Here is a 27687-nt window from a genome sequence, read left to right as displayed (position 1 = left end):
GGGGGGGGTTGGGCTCTTTTCCCAGGCAACTCTCAGCAAGACAAGAGGGCAGGGTCTCAAGTTGTGCCAGGGGAGGTTTAGGTTGGAGATGAGAAAGAATTTCTTTCTGGAGAGGGTGATCAGGCATTGGAATGGGCTGCCCAGGGAAGTAGTGGATTCTCCGTGTCTGGAGAGATTTCCAAAGAGCCTGGATGTGGCACTGAGTGCCATGGGCTGGGAACCACGGGGGGAGTGGAGCAAGGGTTGGACTTGATGAGCTCTGAGCTCCCTTCCAACCCAGCCCATTCTAGGATTCTAACCTGAGTTGGGGGAGAATTTAGCAGCTGTTGTTGGCACTAAATACAGCTGTGGGTAACTAGCAACCTGACAAAATAAGTAATTTTATTTAGAAGAAGCTGGGAAGGGAGGGAGGAAGGTCCTATTCCAAGCTTTGAATGCTTGAGGGTTTTTGAAGAACAGCATCAACACTTTCCAGGTAAGAATTTAATGGAAGTTGTGCCTCTGACCTCTGTGTTCCAGGAAGCAGATGAACTTGTCCCACAGATTTAATTTAAAATAAGAAATTAGCCAGTCCTGTACAATTCTGACTGCTCACAGAAATAAAACAACCCCATTCTGTATTTGCTCTGTGTCTGTCTTTGCACAACTTACCTTTGTTTTCTTTCTTCTTACTTGTAAGTATTTAATTTGTGTTCAGAGACTCAATCATCTTTGTTTTCTGCCCAGTTCTACTGTGTTAAAGAGATGATTTTTGCAGTGTTAATTCTTGCAGTGTCCTGGGGTGATTGGGAACAGGAAGGGAACCCTGGAATCTCACTAGGAACTGCTAAAAAGTGGGAACAGATATAAGCTCAAAATGGTGGAATTCCTCTGGTAGAGTGATTTTGACCTTGGCTGGAAAAGAAATCCTTTCTGGGAGAGGTACAGACTGCAGAACATCTTTGCAGCCTCTTATGATCCCTTGGGTGGATTGAGCAAAGCTCTGTGTTACCTAATTCTGACCTCCCTCTTGTGCAGTGATGTAGTTGTAGCACTAAATGTAGTTCAAAACACAGGGTTTGCCAGAATAGGCAGTGAAAAGAAATAAAGAGGAGCTCAGAGCTCTGCTTTCAGGAGCTTATTTGACCAAGTTTACAAGTTAGAGGGCTGGTATATAAAGATCCTAAGTGGAAGACTTGGTGTGGGGAGTGAGGTTTATGTTGACCTTGCTGACAGGGCTGGGAATAGAATCCCTTCTGCAGCCCAGGTCAAGCCAAGAGCTGCCAAGGACTAAGCAGAAAAACATTAGCAGAGAAAAGTATGGAAAAGACATTAGGGCATTTTATTTCTTGAAAATTAGAAACAAAATCTAGAAACCAAGACTGAAGAAAAGTTTGTGCAGCTGATAAGGATCACTCTTTGGCTTACTTTTCCAGTCTTTGTTACAAACCAACAGCCTTTCCTTTGAGTGCTGTGATTAGATCCCAACATCATACAACCTGCTGCATTAAAAAATGGCCTGGCAGTAGCCAGATGCACAGTTTGCTTCTTGGGTTTGGGTTTTTGGGTTTGGTTTCTTCTTCCCAGTTCAACACTCCACTCCTGAGTGCAGGCCTGTTGTTCTTAGTTAAATACAAGCATGTGCAATAATGGGAAGTGGAATATTTTATAGATTTACCCATTTTCATGTGCCACTCCCTCTCTCCAAAAAGAAAAGCACCAGCTACAGAGGTAGTATTTTAGTGGCACTGAATAGGGGAGTGATGTTGGATTGATCCTCTGGTAAAACTGAATTAATTTCTGTGCAGGTTAAGCAATACTCTGGATTTTTTTTTTTTAGCTCAAGGCTCTTCTCTGCTTTGTAGAAGTCCATGAGGATATTTAGAACTAAAAAAGGGCTGAGTGACCACTACAGGCACAGGATTTCTCAGGAAAACCTTCAGTAGGTAATACAGAGTGGTGAATATTAATCCCACTATTTATTCTGATACATATTTGTCCCCCTAGGAAATTCAAGCTACCTGGTATGAAAAGCTTCATGAATGGGAAGATGCTCTGGTGGCCTATGACAAGAAGATGGACACAAACAAAGATGATCCTGAGCTGATGCTGGGACGGATGCGTTGCTTGGAAGCACTTGGGGAATGGTAAGGGGGGAACTGCCTGAAGGATGAGTAAAATGATGCCTTTAAAAATGGTGCTTAACTCTTCTCTGGATGCTCACTTCCAGGTGAACTTGTTTTGCCTGAATTCCTATTTACTTTGTAGTTGGAGTTTTTCCAGTTGGCTCTTCACTGTCCAGTGACTTTTTCATTTTGTTCATTGAAGTCAGAATTGATAATAATATCTCTCAAGTCTTTGGGGACAGACTATCTGGTAGGTTCTCTCTAAAAGAGACACTTCAGTCTTGTGATCAAGCCCATTTGTAGCAAAGAAAGAAACTGTAAATAGAGGGGACCATTCAGGAAACATGAACTGGGCAGCACTTGGTTCAAAAGCAATCAAAAGAGGAGCTGGTTGTGAGCCTTCTTTTTAAACTCTTGCTTAAAACATGAGATTTCTGTATTTATTTGTGGCCAGACCTATGCCTGTCCAGAAGATACAGTCTTTTGCACAACTGTTAGTGAAATTATCTGCTTCCCAGTAGTCACCTGAGAGTAAGATTATGCCAAATAGATGACTCCCACTTTAAACCCTTTTACCCACGTGATGCCTGAGTTTGCATTATTACTCTTTTTTTTTTTTAGCATCCATCAAGCATTCTCTTTGTGGGCATTTGGTATTTCAAACCCTGTTAAATGTGTTGTCAAGATATAACAGATCAGAGGTGGTTCTTGTGAGAGGGTGAGCTGGCAGTGACTTCTAGCTTGCTGCTTAACTGGGGGATTCAGGTTTTTTCTCCCTGTTGAGCTCAGAGGAGGTAATTGGAGCAGGCATGCTGTGCAGTGTAGCATGCAGCTCTACCCAGGGGCATCTCTGAGTTGCTTCAGGTTCTGCCTTTCTACTGAACTTTTCGTGTCACTGGAGCTCTGTCCTGATGGGTCCTGACATGAACTCATGGGATGACACACAGCAAGGAGATTCCTCTTCACTAAAGTCATTTCATTCTGAGAGAAACAGAGCTCTTTGAGAAACCTGATTCTGACAGGATACTTCTGCCCTTTCTGGTTCTAGGGGAGGGTGGGGCATGTTGGGCATAGCTTTTTCAGTAAGAAAAAATAGCTCCTCTTACTGAGTGTTTCTCAGTCATCTCTAGCAGCAGGCAGTTCCCACCAGGATTTACAAGACTTCTCCCTTTTCTATATTAAAAGACTGATGGGGCTGGTTGTCACCTTACCTGTGAAAAGTGGTTGTTTAACAAGGTGGCAGTTCTCAGAGAAGGCTTTTCACTGATCAGAACTTGTGGATTCTTCTCAGGGGGCAGCTCCACCAGCAATGCTGTGAGAAGTGGACACAGGTCAATGATGAGACACAAGCTAAGATGGCCAGGATGGCTGCTGCTGCTGCCTGGGGGCTAGGTAATGTATCCTGGTGTAGTATGTGAGAAGCCACAGTGTGGAAGCACAGATTGCAATCAAATAACAGAATTATTTATGGTGGGGAATGCAGTAAGTGTCATTCAACTACATTTATGTCCAGTCTCCCAGTGTGGTCCCAAGTATGGAAGTGATTGCCTTGCTGGGCTGAGCAGATAATCAGTTGCTTAAGTGGTCACCTTGACTTATTTACATTGAACAGAGCTCAGACTTGAAATCAGATTAATGAAACTTCTCAGATTTTTGACAAATTTATTTACAATCTAGAACAATATCTGTTCAGCATTTTAGATTGTGTCTGCTGAGAAGACAGTCTTAAATGGAATAAGTCCATAAATGGTCCAAATTCCAGCTTTCCTGATAGCCAGGTATTTACTAGAGAAACTTACAAACCACCTGCTGGCTGCCAGCCTTTGCTGAGACAAATGAACCTTTTAATTTGTAAAACACTGATACATTCAAATGTTCTGGAAATGTCAGCAGTTCAACTTTTTCATCATAAGAAATGCAAGAACCTTCTCCTTTAGGGTAACAGTTGCTTGGAAGAAAAATATATGTGGTTTTGCTTGTCTGTAACTCCATGTATGTATATAGACATAGGTGTATGTATATGTATGACTCTGTGATTAACAGACAAGCTGCTGGAGGGCTGACTTAAAGATAAAATTACCACAGCATTGAAGCCATAGGTGCTGGAGGCTTAAGCACTGTAGCAGAGTTCTGTTCTTGTAGAGACACCTGATGTATTGCTGAGGATTTCTGTGTCTCTGCAGGCCAGTGGGATAGCATGGAAGAATACACCTGCATGATCCCAAGGGATACCCATGATGGTGCTTTCTACAGGGCTGTGCTGGCTCTTCATCAGGACCTTTTCTCACTGGCTCAGCAGGTAATTCTCATTCTTTCTTCTCTTGCTGTGTGAGACCTTGGTGATTGAGCTTATCTTGTATTTCCAGAAACAGCAGTGAATATTTGTAGAGGTAATAGTGCTCCAGTGCTGTAGTTTCAGAATGCTGTAGTCATTCTTAAACTGATTTTTATGACTGTTTTCTAGACAGACAGTGCATAAGAATTATCTTGGCAGCAGTTCCAGTGCTGGATCAAAGGCATTCATGACATAAAACACACACAAGAGTCTTCATGGGTGTTCTGTGCTCTTCTGTCTGTTGCAGCCTTTTCACTGAAGTGCTCATACATATCATGTACCTGAACCTTGGTATTTCTGGTAGCAGTGATAAACCTTAAACTGAGATGAGAAATCAAGGCAAGTAATAAGTGTATGAAGTGGAGCTGCCTTGGTATGCTTGTTTGTCACAGAGGAGATTTGCAGAGTGACTTTTTCCCCTCTGTAGACCTGAAGCATGTTGTTTACTTTCCAATGAAGCTCAAGTACCATTTCTCAGAATTCTGTGCTGGCTTGCTGACTCAGATAAAGGAGCACTTCAGTCTGCTCTGTCAAAACCCATAGATAGATTTTTGGGTGATGTGCAAAGCAAAATTAGCCAAGCATTCAAGGAGGTAGAGTTTATGATTAACCTTTAACATTTTGAACAGGAGAAACTATAGATGAGAGATTATATAATGACAGGAACCAGAGCAGAATTTATTTCATGCTTGAAGAGTGTATCTTATTTGGAGGAGGAGAAAGGGGATTTGCTGTCCTGTAAAATCCATAAAAACCTGTTGGGTTACATAAAGAAGTGAAAGCTATTTTCTGCCACTGTGCATTATCAAGAGACAGTTTTTGAAGCTTTTGTGTAACCAAAGCTCTTGCATGGAAGTGTGAACTTCTCTTTTTCTCTATAAATGTTACTAAAGATTATTTCTGCATTGCCAGCAGGATTAGCAATACTGCAAACTCTTATTTGGTATAAAGACAAACTTCAGACTCTGCAGGTGATAAATTAAGCCCCCTTGTCCTCCCCTATCCATGCCCCTGGACACTGTTTTCTTGTCAAGTCTTTCTATTGGTAACATCCTCTCCTGGTTCTTGTTGGAGAATGGGATCAGTTCCAGCTTTATTCATGAGATGGAGCAGATAACAGCAGTACCAACAGTTGGCTCTGGGTAAAACATACCACCAACTCCCAAAATCTTCTTCTATTTCAGTGCATTGACAAAGCCAGAGATCTGCTTGATGCTGAGCTGACTGCCATGGCTGGAGAGAGCTACAGTCGAGCCTATGGGGTGAGTGTCCAACTCAGAGCCTTCATCCTCCTTGCTGCTGCTTCAGCCTGGATGTAGAAGCTGCATAAAAAGGTTTCAGTAGCACTTGTGTCCAATTGAAGACCCACAAACTAGATGGTTTTTCTCAGAGAAGCAGCATAACTTTGTAGGAGCAGCTTGGGGACACACAGCAAAGTGAGTCCACCCCCATGAAAAGAAATAAGAATTGACTTTTAGAAAGTTTGAATCGGGTCCTTTACCTCTTGGGCAGTGCATGTACTGAAGATTTTGGTGCCAAAATACTGCTCCTTAATTATAAATTAGTTCTGTAGTGATTTGGATGGAATGTGATTGTTTCCTTCAGGCTATGGTGTCCTGCCAGATGCTGTCAGAGCTGGAAGAGGTGATCCAGTACAAACTTGTACCAGAACGCCGGGAGATCATCCGCCAGATCTGGTGGGAAAGACTGCAGGTACATCTGGGGAAAGATCAGGAACAGAGAGACTGATTTACTGGCATGAAAAGCTTCCTTTTGAGCTGGTGTGATGGCTCAGCAAATCTTCATTTCTCTTCCTTGGCCAGTAGCATATCTGCTTACATGGATGCAAGCTCTCTGTCTCCTTTGCATTTATCCTGGGTTGTCTGACACTTCAGGAGGGTGGTCTGAAGCCTGGAAATAGCTGTGCATAGAAAGGAGAAGGTGGTGAAATCTTGGTGTTGGATTGCACCTGGAAATACTGGTTTCCAGGAGGCTAGTTTGAACTTTTTACCTGCCTGGCTGCAATTTAAGGAGAAGTGAATTGTCTCACAACACTGAAAAACTGGGCAGGGAAGTTACATATGTCCACCAAAGCACCTCTGAAAATTCAGCTCAGCCCAATATTTCAGTATTTTGAGACTACTTCCTTGCAAGAGGCATCCCTACGGTGAAAGTGATCATCATCAGATGGAGTAGCACATACAGCAGTGGTGTTTAGAGAGGTTATTCCTGCAAGGGAAGGGGAACAAAACCAAAAGCATTATTGAGGTAAAATGCTCTCATTATACCAAATTTTGATATACTGCCTGAAGGGAGAATTTCTCCCTATTCAGAGTTCTTCACTGTGGCTGCTAACTTCCTCCTAATGAAAGTCTGTTTCTGCTGCATATTTCTTAGGTGTTTGGGAAACTGTGAAGCTTTTAGTCTCCCCTCTGCACTCCTGTCTGGAAAGATCAGGAGCATTCCAGTGGGGTGGAGAAAACGAGAGTGAGAGGAAGTGTCATGTCTGAATACAGCTGTTTATAGTCCTGAGGGCTGCACATACAGTTCTTGCACATTTTATAGCTGTTTTTACATAATTTTTGAATGCCTAGTGGATGAGGTCTGTTTGGATGTTAGGGAACAAGCTTTGCCTAACTTCCCAGCCCTCAGTTTTGGGGAATAAGAAAAAGAGAAGCAGATACTTTGGTGCTGAGGTGCTTGCTGCCACTGGAAGGCTTTTGTTTACCTCAAAACTAAGTCTAAATCACCTCTGGATCAACACAAACTTCAGAACATCACTGTTACCATACAGTCATTACAGCAAGCACAATGTGTCTGGTTGCTACTGTCTGTTCCACAATTCTACTTCTCTTGTAGCATCCCTGAATATCTGAAATATTCTCCATCCTGCCCTGATGGACAACGTTGTGCCTCTCTCTTCAGACAGCCTAGTACCAGACAGTGCTTGCACAGGCAGTGGAGCTGCAGTTGAAGCAGTTGGAACTGCAGTTTCTGGCAGAATATCAGTTCAGCCATGCCAGCCTCTAAAGGCAACACATGAAAGGAGGAAAAAATAAAAAAAGGCAATAACAAAAATATCTTTGCAATCATTTGGGTTTGTACAGTCTCCATATTGAGATTTGTCACTGTTTAAACCAAAAATAGGCTTTAAAAGTAGGTTGAGAAGGGTTATAAAACTCCAGTTGTTTTAGAATTGCACATAGAGCTTTTTCTGCTTTAGAACTTTTCCTCCTTTTTCCATTAGAGGAAATCTTTAGGCTGAAAACACTGAGCTGGCTGCAGACAATGAGAGTCAAGGGCTTAACCTTCCCTTATTGTGGTGCTAAAAGAAACAGCCAGTTAGTTCCTAGCATTGGCCTGCTGTGACTTGTGGCTACTGGAGTTTCTCCACCTTGGGAAAAGCTCCCTCAGATTGTGAATCAAGTCTCTGTGGAGTAGATTGGAGATGAAACACTAACCAAGTTCTCTTTTCTCTCAGGGCTGCCAAAGAATTGTGGAAGATTGGCAAAGAATCCTGATGGTCCGGTCACTTGTTGTGAATCCTCATGAAGACATGAGAACCTGGCTCAAGTATGCCAGCTTGTGTGGCAAGAGTGGGAGACTGGTGAGCATTGTTAAGCTTTACCTCCTACAGCAGATTTCTAGACAATTGCCTGTGTTGTGCTGCTTTAACCTTGAGCATTTCCAAGTCAGTTCTGACTCCAAGGTCAGAAACTGCTGACTTACTAAAACTGTAACCGGTGTAGAGTTCATACCTGTAGCCAAGGATGTTTTGTGGGACCAAACCAGGACACCTGTAACTGAAAGTTTTTATGCAGCACTGTTAATTATTAATAATGGGTCTCTCTGCTAAAGCCCTGTGTGTCAAATCTAGAAGGTGATGTTGTTATTGAGCATTAGAATCCCATCTCAATGTTCACCACAAGATTGATTGCCGAAAATGTTTGAAAGAGAGACTTCACACTCCACTGGCTTCTGAAATGAAAATGTAGTGCTCTCATCCCAATGAAGACTTATGGTTTATTCTGTGATGTTCTTATGAGTGCAGAGAGTGCTAATGAGGCTGCTTTGTCTGTGTTTTACCCAGAGAGTCAGAGGTACTTTTGGTGCAAGCCATTCGGCAGTCAGTATGAAGCAGAGGTAAGAACGAGCTTGTTTAACCTCCTTTTCTCTCTGCAACTTTCTCCAGGCTTTGGCCCACAAGACACTTGTCCTGCTTCTGGGAGTAGATCCATCTCGACAGCTGGATCACCCACTGCCCACAGTCCATCCCCAAGTGACTTATGCATACATGAAGCACATGTGGAAGAGCGCCCGGAAGGTACAGAGAGCGCGGTGCCCTCTGCATTTCAGTGCTCGGGTTCTGTGGGCTGCCATGCACATGAGCTCCTCATAATCCCCCCAGAACACAGTCAAGGCTGAAGGTTTTCTTTCTGATCACCTAAAAAAGAGCAACCAGTCCCTTTCCTTACTGCTATTCAGAAGATAAGCTTTTGATATTTTCCTTTAAAACTCTGTGGTGACAGAGAAGGCCTGGTCCTAATTTTATTTCCTAATTTTATTTAGATTATTTTTGTCAAACCAGCTTCAGAAACCCAAGGGATGCAGCCAAGATCACTGGTCAGTAGTAGCTCTTCTGTCCTCACCAGGATTTTACTGTGTAGGCTTGGCACTTGACCTTCCTTTCCCCTGATTGCCAGGTCTCCACACTGTACCTGTAGTCAGGGCTGCATACTGAAAGAGAGAAATCAAGTTGTTTTTTTATTACCATTTTTAGAAAAGGATCCTGAACAGCTTGTACTTAGCTGCTGAGCAGAACTGACTTTTATTAAGGACTTTATTGAAAAATTCTAACTGGAAGGCAGCTGAAAAGTACATAAAGTTTTGTCATGAGAACAGTTTGACTCCAAAGAGCCTAGGGTGAATGTTTTTGACATTGAAACACAGGGAGAATTTACATAATCAAATCCAATAAGCTCCAGGTTGGATAGCTTACCTTTTTTTTTAATATACATTAAAGCCTCAATTTATTCTCATATTCTGCCACATCTTTTTTTATTTTTCCTGTCTTTGGGACTGCCAGCATGGGAGCAGAGCCATTGCTGAGGGAAGATTGCCATGACCTAACTAGTTTTTATTTGAATTTCAAAACCAGAAGGAACTGCTGATGAGGCTGTGTTCTGCTGGCTTTGTAAAACAGTGTAATGGTCTCTTACTTTCTTTAGTAAATTACCCCAGGAGTACATGGGAGTTTTCTACTTGCCTCTTTGAGTAAAACTGAACTTCCCTGTGTTTGGTCTGTGATAAAGGAATAGACAGATACAATGCAGGAAACTGCTGCAGTTGTAGAAAGCAGAATGGAAGAAGACAAAGATTAAGGAGATGTGGGAAGAGAATATATCTCAAATAAATTGTGATAGATGAAGCATTTTCAGCTCATTCTTGTCTCACTCTAAAGTAGCTCACTCCTTTAGTAAGTAAATTGGATTCGTGGTATCATATTCTAAAGTTTCTGACCTGAAATGACTTTGCAATTACAGATTGATGCATTCCAGCACATGCAGCACTTCGTGCAGACCATGCAGCAGCAGGCACAGCATGCAATTGCAACTGAGGACCAGCAGCACAAGCAGGAGCTCCACAAGCTCATGGCACGGTCAGCACATGGTCCCTGGACACCCTCCAAGCCTTCTGGTGACACTGATCTCTTTTCTGAGGTTGCAGGGTCCCTGCAGATGACACATTTCAGACAAAGCTCATGCTTTTTAATGAAAGAGCAGGGGATTCCTCATTTAGCTGGTTGAGACCCACTTGATGTGACAGTCTTACCTGTCATGTAATTCCAATCAGTGTTATTGGGACACATCAGCATAAACACACTTCTGTTTGTCACTGGTGGCTGGTTGTGTTTTTCCAGCACTGTGTCTCACAGGCAGAAAGCAGCCCTCTCAGGGTATTTCTGTGGTTTTTAGGAGATCCAGTCAGTAGGAAAGAAGCATTTTCCACATGTCTGGTACATCTGTGCTTGGTACTGTGTTAATACAACAGCAAAGGGTGCCCAGCATGTGATGGTCACTTAAACAAAAACAAAGAAATGTTGCATTTAAAACAGACATTAAAATACCATTTTCCTCTGTGGCTCTGAAGGTGCCAAGTCTGTTGGGGTTTTTTCCTGCCTTTTTCCTCTCCCTTTCCCACTTGATTTGCTTGTATGGATGAGAATGGGAACTTGATAATATGATGATGGCATTGTCTGGTCTTTTTCAGAGTGACTATCATGGATGGCAGATCAGTAATCAGTTGTACACAGTATTTTTCTTGCACAATACTTTCTGGAAAACTGAAAATATAGAAAAGGCAGCAAGGTAACTGTGGTATTTAAAGCCTGCTGAGGGAGTAAAGTATTAAACTCTGCACAAACCTTCACAACCCCACCCTGCTGCAGTAAAAATGTTTTTCCTTTCCTCTGAAAGAGGATGACTTAATGGGGTTCTGGCTTGGGGGAAGAGCAGTTGCTGAGTTTCCAGTGCCTGTGTTCTTGCCAGAAAGCAGTTTCATGTGGTAAGAAAGCAGAGGTAGTCAGTGTGCAGGCTGTCAGTACCCAGGGAGTGTTTGATGATGCTGTTAGCTAATTCTTGCATTTATTTGATAACTTTTATAAATGAGGAATAAAGTCTGACCCCCTAGAAATTAAACCACTAATGAGCTAGCCACTAATTTAATGAAATTAAACACACTTGAAAGCCAAGTGTAGCTGTTGAGAACCTGGTGTGTCCTGCAGGAGAGGCTGACTGAGGGGATTGACCTCATGGAACAGCTTCCATACCTCAGAACAAGTCTACCTCTTCATCCTGCAGGCTTCACTCTCCTTCTGGCTTCTGAGTCAATAATCCTTTTGGCTTCCTTCACCAGGTGTTTCCTGAAGCTGGGTGAGTGGCAGCTGAACCTACAAGGCATCAATGAGAGTACCATCCCCAAAGTCCTGCAGTACTACAGCGCTGCAACCGAGCACGACCGCAACTGGTACAAGGTCAGCAAAGGCACCACTGCAGAGGGGTCACTGGTTCTGATCACACCCCCTGCTACAGGAAAGGAATATTCATAGGGAGATCTTCTATAACTGGCTGCCTTGTTGCTGGCATCCACAAGATTCTTGTTTAGAATTTTGTCTGGGCCAAGGTTCAGTTTCTGTTCGTGCTTTTGGGACTTTCCCTTCTGTCAGTTAACAGTGGCAGAGAGAGGAAAATGTAAATGGAAGAAAAATACCTTATTCTCACTTGGTAAACTTGAACTAGGAAAGTAGCCTTGCTGCTAGTTCTCCAAAGAGCCTTTGATTTCAGGGTTTTGAAATTTCTATTAATATTTGGTGCCAGGTCTTCTCTGAAGCAACTGTCTCCTGCATTTCTTCCTGTTATATCTCCCCTAGTCCTTGCATATTAACCTTCATTTTCAGCTTTGAAAAATAAAGGTTTATGTAGATGGAATGGGGTGGTTTAATTTTTGCTACAGAGCTCCTTTGCCTTAATATCCAACAGGGAGCTCCTGGCCAAGAATTCATTATGATGTTATTTAAGATAATAAGGCAGTTAAAAGTACAAATGATTAAAGGAAGCAAAGCATTGTGTTGTCTGCGGGGTGTTACTCACTACTCTTGTCAGTGAACTCAGAAAAGTTGGATTATTATCTCTAATAATTAGAAAATAGAGATTGCAGAGAGGGTTCTTCTGTTTTTGTGACTTCTGTTCTTCCTTCTTGGCAGGCCTGGCACGCCTGGGCAGTGATGAACTTTGAAGCAGTGCTTCACTACAAACATCAGAACCAGGCCAGGGATGAGAAGAAGAAACTACGTCATGCCAGTGGAGCCAGCATCACCAGTGCTAACACTGAGGGCAGCAACAGTGAGAGTGATGCAGAGAGCACAGAGAACAGCCCCATCCCATCTCCAGTGCAGAAGAAAGTCACTGAGGTACCCTTCTTCCCTGGCTGCATCAGCAGATTGGTACCTATTGCTTAGACACAGGAAAATGTGACAGGGAAGAAGTTGCTGTGTGCACCTGGCCTGTGGAAGCTGTCTGTATTCTACATATATATGCACATAATTTACAGAAATGAGGAAGTTCAGCTTAAAGGAAGAGGATTACATGAGTGCAAGGATTGTAAATTAGCTGTGAACTAAAGCAAAAGCCTAGATTCATCTCTTTCACTTATCAGATACAGAAGGGTTGTAGTTTTTAGGCTGCTTTGCTGTCTGTAGTTTTGCCAACAAACTGAAGTATGAAAATACTTCACAGTAAGCTTCCTGCCAGGATGAGAGACCTGTGTGTAGCCAAGGAAAACATCAGCTCCAGGAGCAACGTGTCCTGTGAGGAGTGTGAGCAGAAGTCAACAATAACGTGGCTTAGATCTGTGTTCCCACCTATTTCTCCCTTGCTAAGCTTAGGATTCTCATAGGCTGATGTGCTTGTCTAGAACTAATGCAGCAATTTTCATTCCAAAAGGATTTATCCAAGACCCTCCTGATGTACACAGTCCCTGCTGTCCAGGGTTTCTTCCGATCCATATCTCTGTCTAGAGGAAACAACCTACAGGACACTCTGAGGTAGGTAATAAAGCACAAAAATCCAGAAAACTGAAATCCAGCTGCTAAGGGCACATGGTTTAAGATGAAGCAGAACCTGCTTTTGCTTTTTTTTATGGTTGAACTAAGTATGCTTCAGTCCAAGCTGATTTATGTTAGGTGGGTTAGGCTTTATCTCTAGGTTATGGGAAGAAGAGGCACTTGAAATGGGTCTGAAGGTATTTGATTGGAAAGGTTTGCATTTGTTTGGGGGGATTTTTTGTTTGGTTGGGTTTTTTTTTAATTCCTAACAAATGTATTTCTCCTTCTAAGAGTCCTTACTCTGTGGTTTGACTACGGCCACTGGCCTGATGTGAATGAGGCTTTGGTGGAAGGAGTCAAGGCAATCCAAATAGACACCTGGCTGCAGGTAAGGAGCACAAAAGGCTCAGAGAAATCTCAGTTCTGGAGGGAACTTGGGGATTTGTTACAAGAATCCCATGTTGATCCTTTGCTAACCACCTATAGACCAATGGTGCAGTGCAATTTGTAACTTGATTTAACCAGCAGCTTGAACAGAGATGTGACAAGCATGCATGGGATGTTTATCCTACTTATTCTTACTACTAGGTTATCCCTCAGCTCATTGCAAGAATTGACACCCCTAGACCACTGGTAGGACGTCTGATTCATCAGCTCCTCACAGATATTGGGAGGTACCATCCCCAGGTAAGCTTTGGCTTAGAGGAGGAATTTCTACAGGCTGATAGAGAGCAAGTGAGGATAGTGAGGGTGGGGATAATTGCTGCTGCTGCTTCTTTCACCTCACAGTGTTGACTGAAAGATGGAAAGCTGAGCCTTGCAGCAGAGGGAGTTCTCTCTAATAGAACACTAAGTAGTACAAATCACCTTGTTAAATCTCACTAAGTGACTGCTAAGAGGCCACCCCACAGACATTTTAACTGAATTCCTTCCTGCAGAGTAGAAAATAACAGAAAGCTAATGACACTTTTCTGTTCTTCCAGTGTGATGCAGGCTCTCAGAGTCATTCTGCTCCTCAGTGAGTTAATATTGTCAGCTTTGCACACTGGAAGATTTTAAATAGCAAATTCCTGTCACCTGTTTCCAGAAGCAAGCTTGCTTTCTCTTGTCTAGCCCTAAGGCTCTTGCTAATGCTTTGATAATCTTCAATTTGTGGAGCTCTTCTGTGTGGTTCTAAAACCTTACTGGTTCATGTTCTTTGTAGGCTTTGATCTATCCTTTGACTGTGGCCTCTAAATCCACAACCACTGCTCGCCACAATGCTGCAAATAAGATCCTGAAGAACATGTGTGAGCACAGCAACACTCTGGTGCAGCAGGCAATGATGGTGAGTGCTCAGTGCACCAGGAGGGGTGTTTGTTGTGTCTCAGGGATGGATGTACCACAGGTATAATAACACAGAATGAGTACTCACTGCTCGTTTTGTTTAAGTACAGTTAATTTGGGTTTTCTTTCCTTTGGGAGAAGCTACAGTATTAGTATAATGTCAAGAAAATCCTTTAATTTATAAGGACCATAAGATTTAAACACTAAGTCCTTTTGTCTCCTTATGAACAAGTTTAGAGAAGAAATAAATGAAGAATTATTACTCTATAAGGAGAAAATTTTGCCTAATGGAAGTTGGAAACAAAACTTACAGAAAATAGCATGGAAAGTAATTTTATTCATTTTGTAAAGATTTTTTATGACTAAACAAAACCTAATAGTCTGACCAAGCTACACAAACATACAGAAAGTGTTAAAGGCAATAAATAAGGTAAGAAAAGCCTCATCAGCTTCTTGCAGTGCAGTGGGACTGTGGGAGTTCTGACAGCTCCCTCTAGCTGCCAGCAACAACTATTCCCTGATCCTCAGAGAAGGAAGTTTGAATTCTTTAAGTGCCAGCAGTGAGCAGTTGATCTTTAGGCATGTCATCTTTCTTTTTCCCTGTCCTAACCCAGGTGAGTGAGGAGCTAATCCGTGTAGCCATCCTGTGGCACGAGATGTGGCATGAGGGCCTGGAAGAAGCCTCACGTCTCTACTTTGGGGAAAGGAACGTGAAGGGAATGTTTGAGGTGCTGGAACCTCTCCATGCAATGATGGAACGTGGACCTCAGACTTTAAAGGAGACATCCTTCAATCAGGTATCAGCAAATCCTCAACCTTCTGCATGCCCACAGCAGCTCACAGGGCAGTCAGCTGCCCCAGCTGGGTTACAGGGACCTTTGTAACCTAGAACAAAGAGTAAATCTCTTGGGACTCATTGCATTAGTTGTAGATTTCATTGTTTATCTTCAGATCTGTGTTGCTGCCACACCACAGGGGCCATAGCAGTACAGATCTTGTCTGTACAGTCTGAGAGGGTGTGGAAAGCAGACAACTGCTCTGCAGTCAGTTCTTCTAACTCCAGTCTGCCTTGTTCCATGGTAACCACCTGCACAGGTTCTAGAGGTGACTTTTCTGAAGCCAGCAAAAGGAATTAATCTGAGCCAAAGGGTGAATTTGTTCATTCTCTTGCCTGCTATCACAAAGTCTGTGTGTAAGCAACATTGTCTAAAAAGCTGAATACATGTCTAGAATCCAGGAATTTCTGGATCTGCAATTCCAATATGCAATATAACATTATCTTGAGCATTCTTAATGCAGTTTGAAAACAGAGAGTGATGCTCTTTATAGGTGTTAAGTGGTCTCTACCTCTTCTACTGTAGTCTTGAAGAAACCTCTTTTTTTTTCTGCTGTTTTTCACTCCCTTCTTAGGCCTATGGCAGAGATCTAATGGAAGCTCAGGAATGGTGCAGGAAGTACATGAAATCAGGAAATGTCAAAGACCTAACTCAGGCTTGGGATCTCTATTACCACGTGTTCCGACGCATCTCCAAGCAGCTGCCTCAGGTAGGGGCAGAGTTACAGTTCTGTTGCCCTTGCTGTGCAGCAGCAGTCTCTGTTCCATGTTTTCTGGTTATTCAAAACATCCAAACTCAGTATTTTGGAAATGCCTGCATAGGATTTGCTGCAAAATTGCCATTTATACAGCATTTCCTGCAAGCCTCTGACATACAGCTGCCTGACTCAACTGTTGTAGGTTGCCTCAACAGCAGCATCTGAAAATTCAGATGTTTCAGTGAGATTTAACTCAAATTCTGAGGGCTGTTTTTCTTTTGGCTTTGGTAGCTCACTTCTTTGGAACTACAATATGTGTCACCAAAACTCCTAATGTGTCGGGACCTGGAACTGGCAGTGCCAGGGACATATGATCCCAACCAGCCCATCATACGTATCCAGTCCATTGCACCCTCACTCCAGGTCATCACCTCCAAGCAAAGGCCCAGGAAATTAACATTAATGGGTAAGAGACAGCAGTTTTCCCTCAGCTAGTCTAGTCTCCAAACAGCTGTGGCTTTTATACTGCATATTTACCAGGTAAAATCCCTCCAAATGAGGTATTTCCTAGCAGTCTTGTCAGTCTGGCTGCTACACTTTCCAGCAAGGGTCAACTTCTTTTGTATTAATCCTTTTGCAGGAAGCAATGGGCATGAGTTTGTATTCCTCCTGAAAGGTCACGAGGACCTTCGCCAAGATGAGAGAGTGATGCAGCTTTTTGGCTTGGTCAACACTCTGCTAGCAAATGACCCAACTTCTCTTCGTAAAAACCTCAGGTATGTGCTGTGGGTAATCACTGAATCTGCTTATGAATAGTTGAGCAAGTAAATATAATCCTCTAGGCTACTACAGACAGCTACTAAGCTTTTCATAAAGTTGAAAGCAGCCCTGCAGTCAGCAAAAGGGAGACAAAAAGCACTGGGGATAAAGATATTCTGTCCCACCAGCAAGGGGAAAGTAGTGTTCATCCTTCCCCATCAAATTGCTTTCTAGATGTTTGGAAAAAAACACCCCACTCAAAGCAGAGATCCCAATGAGTTCCCATCAGGGTTTTTCCATGAAACATCTTGAGCAGCCAAGTGAATACAGCAGGCAGATGATCACAACTTCAGCAGAGCAGTGTTAATCAAGCAGAAGGTGAATGGAAGACTCTTCCTTAGTCTCACATCAGCCCCCAAGAGGCTCAAATCTGTTAAAGGCAGCTGCTCACAGCCTCAGCTTCACTGAGCTGCCAGAATTTGAACTGGCCCTGCAGAGCCACAGGACTTGAGAGGCACATGGCTTGCCCTTGGCAAGCTGAAATCCAAACCCTTGTGCTCCAGCTCCTCATGCCTGAAGCACACTCTGCAGCTTCACAAGTAACCTGTGGCACAACCAGCTGGTTTGTGAAGGAGTAAATCCTGGAACTAAGTTAATTTAGAGCAGCAAAAAATTACAATTAAAACAAAGAAAAATTTCCTAGAATTCAAACTCAGAGGAAATGCATCCTGATGGGACCATCTTTTTTATTTAATTGAAGTCACATCTCTTAAATAGTTATGGTCTTTGAGGCAACTCCTGTTTCAAGGGACCTTGAGGTGCTGCCTTAAGAGCCTAAAAAGGAGTTTTTTACTATAGTCACTAAACATCTTGGTGAATGGTGCCTTCCAAGCATGAACATATTAAATCTTGTGCAAATAATAGATCATCATGGGTGACATGACACATACCTCCTGAGAGAAGTCTTTCAATAAAAACCATGTAAGCTTTGAGAACATCTGTAGATTATCTGGTGGCATCTGTCCAAATGAACGTTTCAGGTCTGTTTGAAAAGAAGAAAAATAACTTACAGAATCAGCTTTGTAGTAGCAGTTGTCCTAAGTATCTTGAAATGCAGTGACTGAGAACATGCAGTGATCTGAGCTCTGTTTCTCCATGTTTTTCCTGTAGCATCCAGAGATATGCTGTTATCCCCCTGTCTACAAATTCAGGGTTGATAGGCTGGGTGCCCCACTGTGACACTCTGCATGCACTGATCAGAGACTACAGAGAGAAGAAAAAGATCCTGCTCAACATTGAGCATCGCATCATGCTGAGGGTAAATTCAAAGCTAACAGAGGTTTTGGCACATCCTTGTAGGACTCCAGTGCCTTAATGAAGAATAATCATGCACAGCGTGATAGGACAAGGGGTAATGGGTGTAAATTGGAGCACAGGAGGTTCAAGTTGAATATTTGAAAAAATGTTTTTCCTGTAAGGGTGACAGAGCCCTGGAACAGGCTGCCCAGGGGGGTCGTGGAGTCTCCTTCACTGGAGACATTCAAAACCCGCCTGGACACGTTCCTATGCGAAGTGCTCTAGGTGGCCCTGCTCTGGCAGGGGGGGTTGGACTAGATGATCTTTCGAGGTCCCTTCCAACCCCTAGGATTCTATGATTCTATGATTCTATGATTCTGATTGTTGGTAGTACCAGTAATAAGTGCAATGATATCATGTAAGAGATGTAAAATGCTACCAGGAGGTAAAGTTTGCCATGTGTTTTTTTGTTTCTCCTTTCCTGTTTCAGCAGCCACCAGAACTTGTTACCATCTGGGGACTAAAATGTGTTTGGGATTGTAGGTGATTATCATGTGCCTTATGCAAAAGCCCTGCTGCTGGCATTAACAAACATTGTGTCTGAGCAACAGGGCCAAAATTGGAGAAACTGAACATTACTAAAGCAGGTGGAATCTCCTGCCAAAGAGAAAAATGTGTGTGCCAGCCCAGAAAACTTATTTGGATTATGATTTTTTGAAACATAATTACCTTTGCAGCATTTTAATTAAATATGGTTATGGAATACTTTTTGGATGGCTAAATCATTTGCCATCCCATCTAAAATGAATTCTTCATTGTTGGGTGGTCATCTCACAGTGTTTGGGATTAATCTGCAAATAATTTCAATATAAACTTGAGATGAAATGATTTATGGCTACTGGGTTTCTCATAGTGCACCCAGGGATTACTGGAGGTGGATTCCTTAGGTTACTGAGTGTTCACTTCTCAATTTCAGATGGCTCCAGATTATGACCACCTGACTCTGATGCAGAAAGTAGAAGTATTTGAGCATGCTGTCAATAACACAGCTGGGGATGACCTTGCCAAGCTGCTGTGGCTGAAAAGCCCAAGCTCAGAGGTGAGTTCACAAGTCATGGCTTGTGTTTGGCAAGCAGCATGATGTGGAATTGCCTTCTCTGCAGAAGGAGTGAGTGATAAATGGTGTTTATTCATCATAAACTCCAAAGGAGTGACTGCAGAACATGTATCCTCACATGTGTACCCTCTCACAAGGGGATCACAGGACTGAAGCTCCTTATTCTGTGCACAGGGAAAGGAGAGCAAGAGCCTCAGAGTGTTCCTCTTGATGGCTCAGGCATCTAATTCAAGGCCTCAGGATGTTTGAACACTAAGCTGGGGGGGAGTGTGGATCAGCTGGAAGGCAGGAGGGCTCTGCAGAGGGACCTGGAGAGACTGGAGAGTTGGGATGATCCCAAGGGGATGAGGTTCAACATTCCAAGTGCCGGGTCCTGCACTTTGGCCACAACAACCCCATGGGGAGCTCCAGGCTGGGCACAGAGTGGCAGAAAGGGACCTGGGAGTCTGGATTGCCAGGAAGGTGACCATGAGCCAGCAGTGTGCCCAGGTGGCCAAGAATCCCAATGGCATCCTGGAACAGCGTGGCCAGCAGGTCCAGGGACCAGCAGGTCCAGGGAAGGGATTCTGCCCCTGTGCTCAGCTCTGGGGAGGCCACAGCTTGAGTCCTGTGTCCAGTTCTGGGCCCCTCAGCCCCTCAGGAAGGAGCTTGAGGTGCTGGAGCAGGTCCAGAGAAGAGCAAGGAGGCTGTGAAGGGATCCAGCAGAATTGCTGTGAGGAAGGGCTGAGGGAGCTGGGGGTGTTGAGGCTGGAGAAGAGGAGGCTCAGGGGAGACCTCATCACTCTCTGCAACTCCCTGAAAGGAGGTTGGAGCCAGGGGGGGGTTGGGCTCTTTTCCCAGGCAACTCTCAGCAAGACAAGAGGGCAGGGTCTCAAGTTGTGCCAGGGGAGGTTTAGGTTGGAGATGAGAAAGAATTTCTTTCTGGAGAGGGTGATCAGGCATTGGAATGGGCTGCCCAGGGAAGTAGTGGATTCTCCGTGTCTGGAGAGATTTCCAAAGAGCCTGGATGTGGCACTGAGTGCCATGGGCTGGGAACCACGGGGGGAGTGGAGCAAGGGTTGGACTTGATGAGCTCTGAGCTCCCTTCCAACCCTGACAATTCTATGATTCTATGAACAACCTCAGGCTTCTGGTGTGTCTTTAAACCAGAGCATATCACAGTTTATCCTTGTGCCAAATGCAAGCAGTTCATGTTGAAATGAAAATATAATCTTAAACATGCAGTGAACCTGCCTGTTTTGTTCTGTTGTGTCTCCACTTGCAGGTGTGGTTTGACAGAAGAACCAACTACACCCGTTCACTAGCTGTGATGTCAATGGTTGGGTATATTTTGGGCCTTGGGGACAGGTAAGTGAAACCCTAAAGGTTTTTTAAAAATAAAAGCCCAGATGGTGTAGGCCTAACACTAATTCCTTGGCTCTGTTCTTATGGTAACATCTTTAATTGAGGTAATTGTTGGTTATTAATACCAGCTGTCAGGACCTAGTTGTGCTGCTGTTTTCAGCACTGGAGGTGTTACATGTAGGGCTGGGTCTATCTTGACTACAAATAAGAGTTTCTTCCATTTAGAGACAAACACACACAGGATTATGTTAAGGACCAAAAGTTCTAATCTTGTCTTTTCCTTCAGTCACAGCATGGGAGGTCTTGTGAGTCTCCTTCCAAATAGGTTCAGTACCTCTACTTATTTTGCATACTTTTTTGCTTGGTGGGTGCTCTCTGAAGCATCTCGACTGCTATGCATGTTCAGAACAGTTGTCAAAGACATGTGAAGTCCCAAAAATACAGAAATACTCCCTAAAGACTGCAAAATGTTGGTTTAGCCTAGGAATTGCCTAACAATTCCTTTGTTTTTCTGATCTGCAGTGCAGCCCTGTTCTGAAGGGAAGTATGTACAATCCAAATGGGTTGGGTACATAATTAAAAAACCAAAACCAAACCAAATAACAGATAAATAACAAACCACAAAAAAAATCCCCAAACCAAACCCAGCAAGATAAAATGAACAAAAGTTTGATTTGGTGTTGGTGTATGGTTTTCTGTCACCATAACTTCCAAAATGTTTTAGGTTTAAGGTCTGTAAGGCAGAAACAGGTAATCCCCCACATGTTCTCATAACAAATCCTGAACTGGAAGAGCTTTATGCTGAAATTATAATAAACCTTGGAGAACTGGATTACAAGAAAGTTGGAACAAGTCAGCAGGAATTAGCAGCACTCTATTTTTCCTACTCTGGATTGCTTCTCTTCTGGTAGTAATTCAGTTTGCATTACTACACCTGTAGCATATTTCATTATGGTTTTCTATGCTGAGAAAACAAAAAAGCATAAGAGAAGTAGAAAAAGTCATTCTGACTGAAAAAGAACTGTTTATATTCACAAAATGTACTCAAGGTCCTGGTACAGTAGATTGTTTATCTTCCAAAGTGAGAAGATCTCCAGCTCCTGGGAGGTAATTACAGAAAGAATGTGATAAATGCACTGTCAGGAAGCTGATCTGCTCATCTCAGACAAGCAAGCTGTCAGTGGCTGTTCTTGTTCATGAAGATAAATCTCATTTCAGACTGGAGCTGCTGTGATTGAGTTTGGGTTTTTATAATGGTTTCTCACCCTGTTTTCTCTCCTACCCCTTCATCAAAGACACCCCTCCAACCTGATGTTAGACAGACTGAGTGGAAAGATCCTGCATATTGACTTTGGAGACTGTTTTGAGGTAAATCTTTATATTTGGACCTGGTATTTTCTGTAATACTCCAAATTTTCTGGTGAAACAGGAATGAATCTGTAAGTCAGGACACACTGACCTTAGGAGTGTGATCTTGGGCAGGCCCTTTGGCTCTCTTTTGGGCAGTAAGAGGTACTTTATCTCAGAGGCATGTCTTGAGGCACCACTGCACCAGCAGAAAAGCCCTGATGTCACTGTGTGGAAAATCCTTGAAGCAATTTGAGCTGCTGCTACCCAGTGTGTGTTATTGGGCACATGGTGGAGTTTTCCCAGTTACCAAGTGAATTATCTGGCTTCTGCCAAACATTTGTGGAAACTGGGGAACCTGAAGGGGAGAATTTATTCCCTATCTGGGTTGCAGTCTTCAAGGTCTACAAAACCCCCCCAATACTTATTAACTCTTAAGTACTAATCTAGCTAATAATTCACTGATTGTCCATCTGTCCATCATCATGTGTTTAGGTTGCAATGACAAGAGAAAAATTCCCTGAGAAGATTCCATTTAGGTTAACAAGGATGCTGACCAATGCCATGGAGGTAAGAAGTGGGGTTTAGTGTGAAGGGAGTTGTTCCTAGGGAAAATGGCACTCAGCTCTCAGTTCTTGTATTTTCTGGTGTGGCACAAAACACTTTTTTGCCCTCTGAGTGTTAGGGTTGGAGTTGAGTGAAGCAGTGGGGTTGATTGGCTTCTTTCTTTCCTGCAGGTGACTGGCCTTGATGGGAACTACAGAATCACCTGTCACACAGTGATGGAAGTCCTGCGTGAGCATAAGGACAGTGTCATGGCTGTGCTTGAGGCCTTTGTGTATGATCCACTCTTGAACTGGAGGCTGATGGACAGTAAGTGGTTCTGAGAAAGCAAGAGAGTAATCAGCCTGATTTCATACAACCAACCCAGGAGCTTGAAATCCAGAGTCTGTTTGGAGACAATCTGATCAAAGGGTTGGTTTGCACGTACTGGTTCTGTGTGCACAGAGGTTTAGGGATTGTTATGTGAAGTTAGCAGAGTGGGTTAAAAAACTTTTGCCCTTAAACAGGCACAGAACTAAGCTACAAAATTCTTTGGATTGGGTTTGTATTGATTGTCATCAGGAGATTGAAAGCTATTTTAAGGTGACTTTAAGGTGTCTTAAGTTGTGCCAGGGGAGGTTTAGTTTGGACATTAGAAAGACAGACCACAGAAAAGACAAATGAGAAGAGAGCTGAGTTAATGGTTTCTCCTTAACTCCACAAACCTGCAGGAAAACTTTTCATCACAGAGAACAAACTCCAACAGGTTTGATCTGGCTCGTCCCCTTCTCTCACAGTCAGGACCATGGCTGTGTCTGGTTCCACATCCTTTAGGTTGGAGATGAGAAAGAATTTCTTTCTGGAGAGGGTGATCAGGCATTGGAATGGGCTGCCCAGGGAAGTAGTGGATTCTCCGTGTCTGGAGAGATTTCCAAAGAGCCTGGATGTGGCACTGAGTGCCATGGGCTGGGAACCACGGGGGGAGTGGAGCAAGGGTTGGACTTGATGAGCTCTGAGCTCCCTTCCAACCCAGCCCATTCTAGGATTCTATGCCACAAATCTGGAGGAGGGGAAAGGCAGTCAAATCTGTCTCCTTTGTAGACAAATCTGCTGTGAAACACTGAAACTTCAGTTCCTACTTTTCAACTCCTTGCTTTTTTTTGCAGCAAATACAAAGGGCAATAAACGCTCCCGAACACGAACAGACTCCTACTCAGCCAGCCAGTCAGTGGGTGAGTAGAAAAGATCCTGTGTGTCAGAAATGTTTGAAGCAACTCATTTTCTAGGAGAGCAGAAGACTGGGTGAGTATTTTCAGTCCTTGTCTCAAAATTCAGACAGATGAACAGCTTCCTATCACCAGCTGTAGGACTGGCAGTTCAGGACTTGGGCTCAGAAAGCAGGTGATCCTTTACAGTTAGATTAATGCCCTTCTAGAACACCCCTGAACTGAGGTGATGCAAGGTATAATTAGTGTTTGATGGTTATTTACTTGGCTACCAAATATTAATGTGAGAAGCCTGGCACACGATCATCTGATTGAATGTTGAGAGCTTCTTGTTGGATCTTAGCAGCTGTTTGCTCGTGGAATGCAGAATAGGAACAAAGGGAGAACTCTACAAATAAAGATACTTATTTAATTTTAATTTTAGGTTAATTGAACATAATTTCAAAATATCCCTCAGTTACACTTTTATATAAAACCTTCCTACAAGTTGTATCAGGCTTTTCAGTGTGTTAGCAGGGGAAAAATAATGTTTTCTCCTGTGACATGCTCCCATTTTAGTGACAGAGATGTTTGGTACAATTAGTCACAGTGGATTATGCTTTTCAAATCAGGTGATCAACAGCTTTGTTGCTGTTTCCAGAAGAATATTGTTTTTTCTGCATTTCAGCTTCACATTTATGCTTTTATACTTTTTCAACAGAAATGTTGGACAGTGTGGAGCTGGGTGAGACAGCCCATAAGAAAACTGGGACCACAGTGCCTGAATCCATCCATTCCTTCAGTGAGTTTCCCTGTCATTTCTGTGCTGATGCAGAAATTGTTCTTAGGTCAGAAAACGTCCTTATGGTCTGGATGAGATGGGACAGATACAGTTCCTTGTCACAATAAATGAGGAATATAATTGGGTTTGTTCTCAATTCCAGAAGGGTGACAGAAAATGTACCAGTGTCTGCTTTGCTCTCATAGTGGTATTTGGGGTGGCTGGGGAGATGTAACAGCAGTAGAAATGCTTTTATTGTTCAGCTCAAGTCCCAGTTTTCTTTCTTACTTCTGTCTCCCAGTAGGAGATGGTTTGGTGAAGCCAGAAGCTCTAAATAAGAAGGCAATTCAGATCATCAACAGGGTTCGAGATAAGCTGACTGGTGAGCTTTGGTCCTTGTCCTGAAAGAGCAAATCTGATGAGAGGGCTCAGCACTGCTTTTTGTGTTTGGAGCTTGGGGTAATCCTTGAATTTAACTTAATCTGGTCATGTGGATGAGGCTGCTTCCCCATTTTCATCCACCACTGCTGCACTTAGGTACAAAGGAACTGATTTGAGAAGTGCAGAGGTGCTTGTAATAAACAGAGCTTGTATTTTGTATATCTTCATTTGTTAGTGCAGGTTGGGTTTGTCCTGTCCTGGCTTTCTAGCATTTAGTTGCAAAGTTTTCAGGTCTTAAAGTTTGAGGAGCAACTCCCCATTTGCCTAACAGTGTCCTTAAGGGATTTGGAGCAGGATTCCAGCTACTGGAAAGTTCTCTGTTGTTGATTTCTCTGTTATTTGGAGAATAGAAAAGGAAAAAAAAACACAATAAAAGGGAAAATGAAGTTCTGGGCTCTGTGTGCCTGCAGAGGATCTTGATTTTATATACTGTAAGGGGAGGGGAGTTAAAAGTCCTGTCAATCCTTATCTTGCCACCCAGAAGCAAGTTGTGTTACCTGAGTTGTGACTTCCATTTATGGGTTTTATTTTGTCATTGTTTAATCTCAAAGGTCGAGACTTCTCTCATGATGAAACTCTTGATGTACCCACACAAGTAGAACTGCTCATTAAGCAAGCTACTTCTCATGAGAACCTGTGCCAGTGCTACATTGGATGGTGAGTTTGTAATTGCAAAATCCTTCTCTGAATGAGCTGAGCAGAGAAAAGCTCAGGAAAATGTCACTTGTGCAGTCAGTGTTATGTTAGGAACCTCACCACATCTTGGATGTGCTCTGGTGAATCTACAAACCTCTGTCCCATAGACAGGAAGAAACTGGTTGGATTTTAGAACATTTAAGCTGCAATTAGCAGTTTGAAGTGTATAAAATTAACATTTTAAGTGTGTGAAATGGCATCAGTGGTGACCACTGATGTCAGCTGCAGTGAAGCACCACGTTTCCCCAACTAAACAGCTGATTTTCTGTCATCTTGAGTTAGCAAACTTTGCACTACACTTAAGAAAATAGGTATATTTTTCATTTTTAAACACTGGTTAGCTGGAAAGAAGCATGAGGGATGATCTATCAACTTTCCCTGTGCTGAAGTGGTGTCTGATTGGTGTGGAATCTGAGTCTGGAGCTACAGCCAAGTCAGCACCACTACAACTCCTTTGTTTTCCTCAGGTGTCCTTTCTGGTAACAGAAGAATCCAAAGCATCCACAGCCTTTTATCCTGGAGGCTTTTGCACTCCTAACTTGCTCCTTCTACAAACACAAACTGACCACTGGACTGAAATACAGCCTTTTTGTCAAATATGTGGAAATGTAAATGAAAAAGAGTTCTTGTCAATTAAAAGTTGGTGTCAGCCAATGTATGACTGCTGGGGGGACAACAGGAGCTGTCTGGAACACAACACCTGATCTGGGTTTCCAGGACAGTGAAGATCTGGTTGTACCACAGCTATCTGTGGTTCTGCTGGGTTCTGGGAGAGCTGGTGATCCCCTGGGAATAACCTCAGAGGGGTTTGGATTTCCTTTGCCATGTAACTGAGTCCTTTGCAGGTGAATTACTGCCCTGGTGCTGTGGCTGCAGTGAGCTCCATGCAGGAGGTTTGGAGGTGAGCTGGGTAACTGGAAAGCAAGCAAAAAGAGTCAGAATTTTACTGTTGTTTCATGCTGTTTGCTTATTTTCAAACTTGACTCACACAGCAGAGGTGGAATCTCTTGTGTCTGCTTTTTACACTGCTGCAGGAGCCCAGGAATTGCAGCCCTGGAGCTGAGCAAGGTGTCAGGGTTGATCCATGGCAAACCTGGGGTGCAAATGGGATCCCCCTTGGGAGCTCCCCACAGATTCTGGATCAAAAAAAAAGAGTTTTGGGAAGTAGCCAGGGCAAGGTAGTTCTTGGCACAGGGCAAGGTGGTCAGAACTTGAAAGAGAAAGCAGTGGGTGTTTAAACAGGTGGGTGAAGATAAAGTTATGATTTATTAATTAAACGTATTAAAAACAATGCACAAAATACAACAGAGTAGCCATGTTTAGATGCCATGTTGTATGGGAATATTTTTGTGCCAATAAATTACACCAAGATGTTAACACTCGTGTTGTTTATTCCCAAGTACTTCTTAGGAAGAGGCAGGGAAGCAGATGAAAATTCCTTTTATTTTTTCTGCAGGAAGTTTCCTTTTCCCAGGGATTTGACTTCTCTTTTCCTACATCAGTCCAGGTGCTTCCAGGTCTTTCCCTTTTCCTAAGCAGCTGGAGGCAAAATCCCCAGGCTGGGTGAGGGCTGGCACTTGGGCAAACAAAACCTGACCCCATGACCCCAAAATTTTAGTTTCCAGCAACTGGGATGTCACCCTGACCCCAAATCTTAGTTTCCAGGAGCTGGGATATCACCCCGACCCCAAAATTCTCATTTCCAGCAACTGGGATGTCACCCTGACCCCAAAATTCTCATTTCCAGCTGCTGAAATGTCACACTGACCCCAAAATTTTAGTTTCCAAGAGCTTGGATGTCACCCGGACCCCCAAATCTTAGTTTCCAGCAACTGGGATATCACCCTGACCCCAAAATTCTCATTTCCAGCTGCTGAGATGTCAGACTGACCCTAAAATTTTAGTTTCCAAGAGCTTGGATGTCACCTTGACCACATAACCCCAATATTTTAGTTTCTAAGAGCTGGGATATCACCCTGACCCCATAACCCCAAAATCTTAGTTCCCAGCAGCTGGGGTATCATCCTGATCCCAAAATTCTCATTTCCAGCAACTGGGATGTCACCTTGACCCCAAATTTTAGTTTCCAGCTGCTGGGATATCACCCTGACCCCAAAATCTTAGTTTCCAAGAGCTTGGATGTCACCCGGACCCCCAAATCTTAGTTTCCAGGAGCTGGGATGTCACCCTGACCCTGAAATTCTCATTTCCAGCAGCTGGGGTGCCACCCTGACCCCATGACCCCCAAACTTTGGGG

The 27687-nt window shown here is 43.3% G+C and overlaps 1 protein-coding gene across 3 annotated transcripts in view; it reads left to right on the top strand.

Moving 5' to 3' along the window:
- Positions 1 to 26805, top strand: part of MTOR (mechanistic target of rapamycin kinase) — a 62791-nt gene extending 35986 nt beyond the window's left edge. For 2 of the 3 annotated variants that reach the window (XM_030463873.1, XM_030463874.1), the window contains exons 30-58: positions 1987 to 2126; positions 3397 to 3497; positions 4289 to 4404; positions 5625 to 5702; positions 6046 to 6153; positions 7922 to 8047; positions 8633 to 8764; positions 9984 to 10099; positions 11356 to 11473; positions 12203 to 12409; positions 12942 to 13042; positions 13334 to 13430; positions 13631 to 13729; positions 14247 to 14369; positions 14983 to 15165; positions 15779 to 15913; positions 16193 to 16367; positions 16542 to 16677; positions 17831 to 17978; positions 18933 to 19055; positions 20338 to 20420; positions 21713 to 21785; positions 22260 to 22334; positions 22502 to 22637; positions 23474 to 23539; positions 24234 to 24314; positions 24595 to 24675; positions 25286 to 25391; positions 25898 to 26805. In XM_030463873.1, coding sequence (XP_030319733.1) covers positions 1987 to 2126; positions 3397 to 3497; positions 4289 to 4404; positions 5625 to 5702; positions 6046 to 6153; positions 7922 to 8047; positions 8633 to 8764; positions 9984 to 10099; positions 11356 to 11473; positions 12203 to 12409; positions 12942 to 13042; positions 13334 to 13430; positions 13631 to 13729; positions 14247 to 14369; positions 14983 to 15165; positions 15779 to 15913; positions 16193 to 16367; positions 16542 to 16677; positions 17831 to 17978; positions 18933 to 19055; positions 20338 to 20420; positions 21713 to 21785; positions 22260 to 22334; positions 22502 to 22637; positions 23474 to 23539; positions 24234 to 24314; positions 24595 to 24675; positions 25286 to 25391; positions 25898 to 25913 — 3279 coding nt within the window. In that variant the 3' untranslated portion in view covers positions 25914 to 26805. The remainder of the gene's footprint in view (positions 1 to 1986; positions 2127 to 3396; positions 3498 to 4288; positions 4405 to 5624; positions 5703 to 6045; positions 6154 to 7921; positions 8048 to 8632; positions 8765 to 9983; positions 10100 to 11355; positions 11474 to 12202; positions 12410 to 12941; positions 13043 to 13333; positions 13431 to 13630; positions 13730 to 14246; positions 14370 to 14982; positions 15166 to 15778; positions 15914 to 16192; positions 16368 to 16541; positions 16678 to 17830; positions 17979 to 18932; positions 19056 to 20337; positions 20421 to 21712; positions 21786 to 22259; positions 22335 to 22501; positions 22638 to 23473; positions 23540 to 24233; positions 24315 to 24594; positions 24676 to 25285; positions 25392 to 25897) is intronic. The other variant, XM_030463875.1, reaches the window with a different exon arrangement.
- The last annotated feature ends 882 nt before the right edge of the window (positions 26806 to 27687 follow it).

The sequence above is a fragment of the Calypte anna genome, chromosome 21 (assembly GCF_003957555.1).
Source record: "Calypte anna isolate BGI_N300 chromosome 21, bCalAnn1_v1.p, whole genome shotgun sequence".
NCBI classification, from domain to species: domain Eukaryota; kingdom Metazoa; phylum Chordata; class Aves; order Apodiformes; family Trochilidae; genus Calypte; species Calypte anna.
Note: the sequence above shows the minus strand (reverse complement) of the source record. Positions and strands in the feature narration are given on the sequence as shown.